This window comes from Octodon degus, unplaced genomic scaffold (genome assembly GCF_000260255.1).
Source record: "Octodon degus isolate 3935 unplaced genomic scaffold, OctDeg1.0 scaffold00045, whole genome shotgun sequence".
In the NCBI taxonomy this organism is placed as follows: Eukaryota; Metazoa; Chordata; class Mammalia; order Rodentia; family Octodontidae; genus Octodon; species Octodon degus.
In genome coordinates this window covers 2,637,976-2,647,237 of record NW_004524621.1, presented here as the reverse complement: position 1 = coordinate 2,647,237, position 9,262 = coordinate 2,637,976, and the positions used below count along the sequence as shown (strand labels likewise).

The 9,262-nt window shown below is 48.5% G+C and overlaps 1 protein-coding gene across 9 annotated transcripts in view; it reads right to left on the bottom strand.

The window, feature by feature from the left end:
* Positions 1-593: 593 nt before the first annotated feature.
* The window catches only part of B3galt5 (beta-1,3-galactosyltransferase 5), an 82,426-nt gene continuing 73,757 nt past the window's right edge, over positions 594-9,262 (bottom strand). For 6 of the 9 annotated variants that reach the window (XM_023715953.1, XM_023715956.1, XM_023715955.1 and 3 more), the window contains 2 exons: positions 8,043-8,196; positions 594-7,025 (listed from right to left, as the gene is read on the bottom strand). In XM_023715953.1, coding sequence (XP_023571721.1) covers positions 6,099-7,025 — 927 coding nt within the window. In that variant the 5' untranslated portion in view covers positions 8,043-8,196 and the 3' untranslated portion in view covers positions 594-6,098. The remainder of the gene's footprint in view (positions 7,026-8,042; positions 8,197-9,262) is intronic. The other 3 variants (XM_023715954.1, XM_023715958.1, XM_023715957.1) reach the window with 1 other exon arrangement.

Sequence of the window (9,262 nt, the reverse complement as noted above, 5' to 3'; positions counted from 1 at the left end):
GATCTTCCAAACTATAAAGTACCATGGCGTTATTTCCAAATCCAAAGAAATCCAGAAGTGCTTACATCTTACAAAGATTATCTTGTCAAGATTGTTCAGTGTCATTTTCTAAATGTATAAAACCAAAGCCCAATTAAAAAAATATTTTTCCAAACACAAGGTATAGAATATATCAATGTGAAAATAAGAACATGGTCCAGTTTTAATTGCACATTGTGAACTTTTGAGGAAGAGCAAAGTTTATCTTAACTATTTACAATTCCAAAGTATCTGAGTCAAGGGATGAGTCTACATTAACATTTTCATTAAAGATAAATAGGATAATTAACAAATCATAAATAAATATATATGTCCACTCCCAAACGTGATAGGTAAGTCCTTACCATACAAGGAAATTACAGTTTAAGTATCATTCACGGACATATAAATTCACTTTCATTTGTTTTAGGAAAAGCAAAATTGGACAACAAAGACTTCTCTGTTGGTTCTAATTCCAGTGGTGTTGGATTTTTATGTCTTATTTGTCCAAGTAAATGAAGTCAACTCCACTGATTTTTTTTTTTTTTTTTTTTTTTTTTTTTTTTTTTTTTTTGCACAGTGGTACATAACATGGAAAAAGTGTTACTACTGCTTTAGTTTACTTTCTCTGGGGACCAAAGAATGAGACCTCTGGGTCAGCAGGCCTTCCAATCAAGTCCTAGCTGTATGGGTGCCGTACTAGCCACCTACACTCTGCACACATGGGAACCAATCTCCTAAACTGGTGAAGGGTAGGAGACAAGATGGTGCAAACAGCACAACACGGTGTGACTCAGTGATGGAGGCTTAGGGTTCCAACCAGCACCAAAAACCAAAAACCAGAAATGAAGCAAGCCAGGTGTGATGGCACACTCCTGTAATCCCAGAACTCTGGCAGCCTGAAATTGGAGAATCACAAATTGGAGCCTAGCCTGAGCAAGAGTGACCCATCAAGAACCTGTCTCAAAAATAAAAAATAAAGGGGGGAGGGTTAAGATATAGCTTAGCGCAGATGCCCTGGGTCCAGGCCCCAATACTGCTACTACTACTTCCACCTTTGGCAATGAAACCAATTTTCCTACTTCTATTTATTTACTTTTTAAATTTGCTTCATCCATGCTAGACAAACATTCCACCAGTGGACTTCACCCCTAGTTCTTTCCACTTTATTTAAAAGCAACTGATTATGTCTGACGAGCAGTGTCTGGGTGTTTTTTGTTTTTTGTGACATGGTCTCACTATATAGTTCAGGCTGGCTTTTATCTCACTATGTATCCCAGGCTTGCCACGAACTCATGGCGATCCTCCTATCTCAATCTCCCAAATGCTGGAATTGTAGGCGTGTATGTACCATGTCTGGCAAGTGTCCAGTTTTTCAAATGAATGTAAAACTAATGCTTTGTTTAGATGTACCCCAGCATGGCTCTTGTCCTTGTCATGCTGGGGATGACAGTTCTACTCTTCTCCTTCAGGGCTGATCTGAGGGCACCTCTGAGAGTCCCATTGTGGGACCTAGACTTCAAAAACAGAAAAGTGAAGAGAAATTCGTGTTTCTAAATTCCCAGCAGCCACAGCCACAAACCTGTACTTTCCCCACGGAGGACAGAGAAGCCTTTCCCACAGGAGAGACCTCATCACGAGTTTATTCCCATCACACCTAATGGTGCCCTTTCCTGATGGCCACAGACAGGTTTGTGCCACACAGAACCAAACAGAGATAAAAGCAAACAGTGACAACAATGAATCCTACAGGGTTCACGGACCAGTGTTAAAAGGGACCTTTTATGGCACTGCTGGCTGGCCACTGTCACAGAGGGAAGCTGTTGTGTATGTGCAGACACCCAAGGACCTAGGAGATGACAGCAACTTGGTCCTCACTGGCAGGCCCCCGGACAGATGCCCGGAGAGGCAGACAGCCCTGGGAAATAACAGCCTAGAAGTGACTAAAATTCCATGCCACTGTGAAAAGAGCTGGAAATTAATTCTTAATAAAAAAAAAAATACATCCAGATGAGAGACATGGAGCAAATGTAAACCTCATCTCATCTATTTTTAACACGATGCATGGCAGCTGTCATATTAAATCAGGCTGGTGAATAATTTAACCTATCACAGAGCCGTGGGCTCTTAGCACAGGAGCTCAGGAGAGTCACTGCAGGCTGGCTTTTTTCTTTCCAAATTGTACCCAGGCTGAATGACGGCGAGGACTGTGATGTGCGGTTTTTGCATGTGGAGAACAAATATCTGCTTAATAGATGTTGGATGTGATTTGCTTTATTTCAAGCCAATTTCAAGTTTCTAAGCGTTCCTCCTGAATCTGAGAGTGGGGGAAGGTCTCTGAACAACGTGCCTGAGGACCATTCCTGCAGAACTATTCCTTGTCCAGTAGTAAGTGTGCGACTACTAGAGCAGAGGGGAAGACCAAGGAGACCTTGCAAGCGCCACTCTGAAACCCCATAAGTCATATTCTGATGGCATCTGGAGGAGACCCTGAGTGATTAGGCTTTGATGAGGTCCTAAAGGTGATGTCCTGACACTAGTATTAGTGGTTTTATGAGATGAAGAGGAGAAACCAGGAGTGGTGTGCGCCTGTGACCTTCCAGAAGGCCACAGAAGGAGAAAAGCAGTGGGAGTCCAGCCTGGGAGTTCGGGACTTAGCAAGACTCTGTCTCAAATTTTAAAAAATGGAAAGATCTGGGGTTGCTTCTAGAACCATGAGCCAAGTAAACTTCTATTCTTTATAAACTACTTAGCTACTATGTTTGGTTATAGCAACAGAAAACTGACAAAGACAGGCTTTGCACTCAGCTTCCCCCTTGGGGTGCAGCTGTCTTTTCTGGAGGCACTGCAAGGACTGCTCTGCATGAACCCTGTGAGGCTGTGAGAACAGGCTGCACCCACACTCTGATCTACGGCCACCAGGGCTGCCACATGCTGAGTGCGTGCACCCTCATGTTTGTAATGCACACCTAGGGCCCCTCCCACCTATTCTGCTAGCTCAAGTTTAAAGCCTGAAAAAAAAAATTCTAAAAAACAAAGTAAACAAGTGCATAATTTCTCTGCACAAAAATAACCATCCTCAGGGGAATAAAAAACTGGCATGAAAATTAATTTTGCTTGAAAACCCATTTCAGCTGTGTGCCAGCCCTTTCAAATAACTGCAATAGTGCTGCGTGCCCAGTGGGAGTCCAGTATTGCCAGGCAGATGGCCCAGGTGGCCACAGTGGGCACTGTGAGTGAGTCACAGTGAAGCTCATCCAATAGGCCAGGACACTGGAAACTGCTGCTCTTGGCCACGGAGCACCCTCCTGAAGCCTGCAGGGAGGTGGCATCCCTGCTTGGTGATCCCAAGCCAGGAAATAGTACTCTAGGGACAGGGAACCTGGGGACAGGCCACTTGGCTTCCCTGGGTCTTTTGGTTTCTTAATCTGACTTCCTGTTTTAACAACTATCTGGCGGTAAAGAGGACAGACTGGAAGATGGAGTGACAGTGCCAAGGGCCTGGTCAGAGGAGCTTGATGAGTCAGGCTGAACCAAGGTGGAGGCCTGGACAAAGTAGAAACCAACAGGAACTGGTCACAAGGATGATCCTGACCTGTGGAGCTGAAGGGATGGATGGATGGTGGTGACATTTCTGAGACTCTGGATCAGAAAAAGCTGTGTTCCAGAGGGAAAGGTCTGGAGTTTGGCTTCAGACTGTAGCTCCAAGAGCCTCTGGGCACCAGCAGGAGAGGTTAGCGAGCTGCTGAGCTGAGACACAGAGACCAGGGAGTCGGGGGCTCAGGGTGATGCTGGAACTGTGGCAAGTGTGGGGTGATATGATTGAAGGTAGAGACAGTGGCCTGTCCTGTGTTGGCTCCATGGAAGGCTGGAGGGGCCATGCTGTGGCACAGGGAAGCTGCAGGTATGGGTGAGTGGGGTAAACCCAAAGTTCAGCATAGGATTTGTTTATCAGGCGACATCAAGTAGCCAGCAGCACAGGGGCAACTGAAGAACAAGACGACATTCCAGCTGAGACCAATGGGTACCATGAACACAGGAGGACATGGAGATCCAGGGCATGGGGGAAGGCCCTGAGGACTGTGAGGGAGCAGACCAGGTATAGGCTGAGCCCAGGGATACCAGGCCAGGTGGTCACAGAAGAGAAGGAACCAGCAAAGGTGCCAGTGGCCAGGAGGAGGAAGGCTAAGGGCACGCAGGGTCCTAGAGCTAGGGCAAGAGCGCATCAGGGAGAAACATCATTCTGAGGACCAGGAACTTCCCAGGGTACCAGCAAAGCAAGGCCACTGCCTGTTGAGGAGACATCTGGGTGGAGCTTGGGCCCTGCATGGGACTCAGACCATGATGCCGCTGGCAGGCAGGCTTCACCACAAGGAATCAGAAAGGGCTGGGCAGAGGAGAAGGCGTCAAGGGGTGGTGGGGGATGGGAGATTATTTTTAGATGGAAATAGCAGCTTGTTGTGTGCTGAGGGGTGACCTGTGGAGGGGACACTAGGTGGGGGGAACAAGGGAGGACAGTGCAGGGATTCTGACCTCAGGGCAATAAGAGGAGCTGGGAATCTAGTCCAAACCCCAAGGGGCTCCTCTGCAGAGTCTGAGGTGGGTGTCGTGGCTTGGCGACTTGGAAAAAATTCCCAAGTGCAGTTGGAGCAGCTGGTGTCATGAGTCCCACAGGTCTGGGAACACTAGGACCTTGGGAGCCCAGCTCAGATTATGACAAGCACTTCTGTTACTTTTTGTTTACAGAACCTTGTACTAGTTGCTCTACCTTGCCCTCTGCCTCAATTTCCTCATCCTGACACCAGGGGTTCTGGTGGCAGCCTCCCCTGAAGAGATAACATGTAGAAAGCTCTTCAGTTTAGTACTAGAGGATGGCATCTGCTCCCAACTGGATCATTCCTAGGATTCAGAGCAAGATTACCTTGTGATAGTGGTTAAAAGGCTTCAGGACCTTGCACACAGCCTTGAGAAATAGGCTCACACAAACCTCCAAGCAGAGCAAATGCAAAGCTAAACTCCAGACCAGGGCCCTCGGTCGCTCCTTGGCCATCCAACAAGCTCAGCACATGAGTGGGGTCAGGCTTGGGACAGATGCACAGGGAGCCAGCCCTGACTCTGGGTCCATGGGTGCTTTGTGCCCAAGAGGTCCCTGAGAACCACTCAACATAGAACCCAAAGGAACCCCAAAAAGCCCCAAAAGCTGTGTAGAGGGTGCCTGGTGCCCAGCTGCACTTCAGTTTAGTTTGAGCTCACAGACCCAAAGCCATCAGTCAGTCTCCATCAATGCAAGACGAAGGACATGAGCTGCTTGGAGACCGGTATCCCAGCAGCTGGAGACCAGGGGCTCATGGGGAAGTCAGCAGTGTGGTCACAGGCCATGCTTGGTAGCAGCTTCTGAGCCTGACACATGATGTGACTGATGCATCTGGAGCCAAAGGCAGTGACAACGACTGCAGGCAAGCAGGTCTTCTGAGACATGCTGTGGGAGGGCAGTGCAGCACAGAGCTGCGAACTGGGACTCGGCACCCAGCTGTATCACCCCTGTGGGGAGTGTCTGGTCCTGGGCTTGGCACTAAAGAGGCTCAGAGTGGCAGCTGGGCTGTGGGGGACTCTGAAAACAGACTGGGAGGCCAGCTGCGAGGCTTCCCTTGAGTCTGTCACCACCATCCTCTCCTAGGGGCTAGAGGGTTGAGCTGGGGGCTGACAGTCAGATTTTCAATTTTGCATGGAGTTCTGATGGCTGCGAGTCCTGGGATGAGTGGCTGCACTTCTTTGGCTGCTTTTTCCTTATCTGAAAGGGAGAATGACAGCATCCATGGCTTTATACAGATATGAGCCCTGAAGTGAGCAAACGAATGTGTGTGTCTAGCACACAGCACCATGCATGGGGCTTGAGAGCCATTGGTGCCAGGGTGCGGGTAGGAAGCTAGGGTGGCTGCATCTAAGCTTGTTCATTCGCTGCATCTGGGTCCTGAGTGCAGAGGAGCATCCTTACTGTCTGGCTCCCATGCTGCCCAGCGATGCCAGCCAGGTTTTCCCCAGAATATCCCGTGGGTTACCTGAAGTGCCCTGGGCCTTACTCAGACCCCCTTACAGTCTCCCTCCTTGGAATCCTGCAGTGCTTGCCAGTAGGTGAGCAACTCCTGGGGCTTAACAAAGTGGCAAGCCACCACCTTCTTAAAGCGGCAGGTGGAGAAGTGCAGCCCCTCGGGGAAGAAGGTCTGCTGGGAGTGGAGCTCCTCCGGCAGGATGCCCAGCTTGGCCAGGCAGAGCCCTACAAACACGTCTTCCAGTTTGATGAATGGGATGCTGTCGGAGATGTTGTACACCCGACTCGCAACATCGCTGGAGAAGACATAGGCAGTACCAGAGCAGAAGGGTGGGTACTTGCTCCATGGATATTCAGAATGGCTCACATACCACTTACTTAACTTGCTTCTGATTGGAAGCTCCTTCAGTTTTAAGTAACCTGTGAAAAACCCTGCTGTTCTGTTTTTCTTCAGTAGGAGTTCTGTCAGATAAGGGACATTTATAAACATATCCGTGTCTGTTTTCATCACAAAAGCTGCTTGAGGACAAAAGCGGTGGACCCATTCCATGCCCATCATGGTCTTCAGGGTCAAGTTGAAATAGACATCCTTGAAATTCTTCTGGATGATGTCCCCATGTGTCTTGCTCTCCTGGGCCACCACCATCATCTCTTCCTTGCTGTTCCTGGTCCCCAGGAGGAAGAAAGTTCTTACCCTCTGTCCTCTCACCTCTTGCGCTTGGCCCCATGTCTTCCGGATGGCCATGCGAGCTGCCACCTGCTGTGGAGAAGATGTCACCAGCAGAACAAGAAAAGGAGAATGTCTCTTGCAGTCAATATCTGGGATCTGAAGGAACTGCTCATAATTTTTCTTAAAAATAAATTTCCCTTCTTTAAAAGCTTCCATGCTGAAGTACAGACAGAGCACCCCTATGCCCAGCAGGCAGGTATACAGGAGCCTCATCTTCGGCAGAGCCATCTGAAAGGAATGAGACCAAAGAATCAGCCTTCTACAGCAAGGGGCTATCTGGGTGGCAGAAGATACCAAGTCACAGAGTGTGAGGGGGAATTAGTTCTGGGCCTCTACAGCCAAGATGGGAGACCCTCATCTACAACAATTTGTCTGCATTTGATAAACAGCTAGAAGACAGTACTTCAAATGCTTCCCTTTGCAAAGAAGTGGTAAGATTAAGGAGCTAGAAATGTTAATTTCCCCACATGAAGTTACACATTGAATACACGTAGCAAATCGCTTCACTGTACCCCATGAAATGTACGATTAAAAAATAAAGTCATTGTTTTATTTATTTATTTATTGGCAGAACTGGGGATTAAACTCAGATCCTTGTGTTTGCTGGTCAAGCGCTTATCCTACTGAGCCATCTCCCCGGCCCCAAGTCATTGTTTTAATGTGTGAGTGTTCGCAGAGGGTGGCTGAGCCGGGGACAAAACCCTCCTCTAGGGAGTCTGTGTGTGCTACATGCAGGAGGAAAGGCCATGGCTGAACTTGGATCACACACAGACAGCAGGCCCCACCTTGGCTCGTGGGTCTGACAGGGAGCACTGGGGTTTGAGTTTTGGCCCTGGCTGTGTGGCCACCCACCCTGCCCCCAAACTGTGGAGTCCTAAATTCCTTGGGCATAGGTGTACATGACCAGCTCCCTGGGCAGGACCTCAGGCTCCGCTACGATAAGGTGCAGCTAGGCAACCAGCAAGATGACCAGGAGCCATATGCTGTGGATCCAAATGTGGGCTCCATGTGCAGTCTTGCTGACACAGTCAAGGGCTTCCCAAAGAGGAGTCCAGTTTTCTGATTCTCACAGATACCTTAGATTCTCACCCTACTAAAAGTTACGATGTATATTTAGTTACTTTTTAAAGTCTTCTAATTTATTTATTTACTTCTTTTGCCTTCTGCCCACCCATCTCTGCTCTTTGGGGCAAGTTCAGAGCCACCCATGTTAGCATTGTTACATTAAGAAAGGGAACAACTCACTTTTGGATGGCTAAAAGACCCTCTGGCTGGTAAGCGCAGCCACAAATTAGATGCTAAGAGGAAATCCGTGTAGAAGAGCCATCAGTATTCCACACTATCAGGTTCTGGGCTTGGTCTATTGATCAAAAATGATGATTCTATCTCTTAGGAATCACTAAGAGAAAAACAATTGTATTCAAATCACTCATTCACAACTCTTCCAGGTCCTCCCAATCCTGTCTATAATGCTGCTTCCTTGTAAGACCTGAGCAAGCAAGCATCTGAGTCCCATTCCCAGGTTCAATTTTCTCATCTTGAAAATGGGTACAGTCAAGGGAGACTAAGTCTATCATGTGATTCACCTATCCATAGGAGTAACAGTACACAAGGGTGTGGGAATCTTTCAGACCTAATGGGTTAGGACAGCCCCTCCTGGCTTTCTGAAGAGATACTTATTGTTCAACTTTACATCCTGATCATTCACGGTATCTACACAGTACTGTGTGTGGCTGATGCCTCAAAAGTACAATATGAGAGACCCAGTCCTAGCCCAGGTCCGGTGAGTGTGTGGGAGAGCTTCCTGCTACCCTGCGCTGGCAGGACCGACTACTGGTCCCAGCCCAGGTGCAGCGTGGGCAAGACCCTCTTCCACCCCCTTGGGATGCCCCGCACCACTCTGAAGCACCTACCCCACCCCATCCACCGAGTAGGAATTTCTGCCACGTTCCGGGAACCCCTAGACCCAGTCCCAGCCCAGGTCCTTGAGTGTGTGGGAGAGCTGTCTCTCCCCCCTACTCCACCTTGTCCCCTCCAGGCTTAGCTCAGGCCTGGCATACAGTCCTGGGGTGAAACGCTGCAGCAGCAATCCCTTCAGACAGCGTAGAGGATAGAACCACTGAGCTAGTCCAGGAGCAGAACATCTTGTCACAGGGGCACAGCAGGTACACCCTCAAGGGAAGCAGCAGGAAGGAGCTCAGCACAGCAGCCAGACCCAAGCCAGGCACAGCTGGATAAATCCAAACTTTGTAGATCTACACCTGAATTTCAGTAGGTGCTAAGGCTATAACTGCAACAAAGATCTACGACAAAGGTCAGAAGAGAGTGTTACACAAAATGATGAGAAGGAACAAAATGCAACCTCAGAACCCAAGCCCACCCATAACAAATGCAGAGGACACTAACACAGAACAAATTGGGAATGACACAGCTGAAAGCAATGAATCAACGGCTTCTGAAATAAA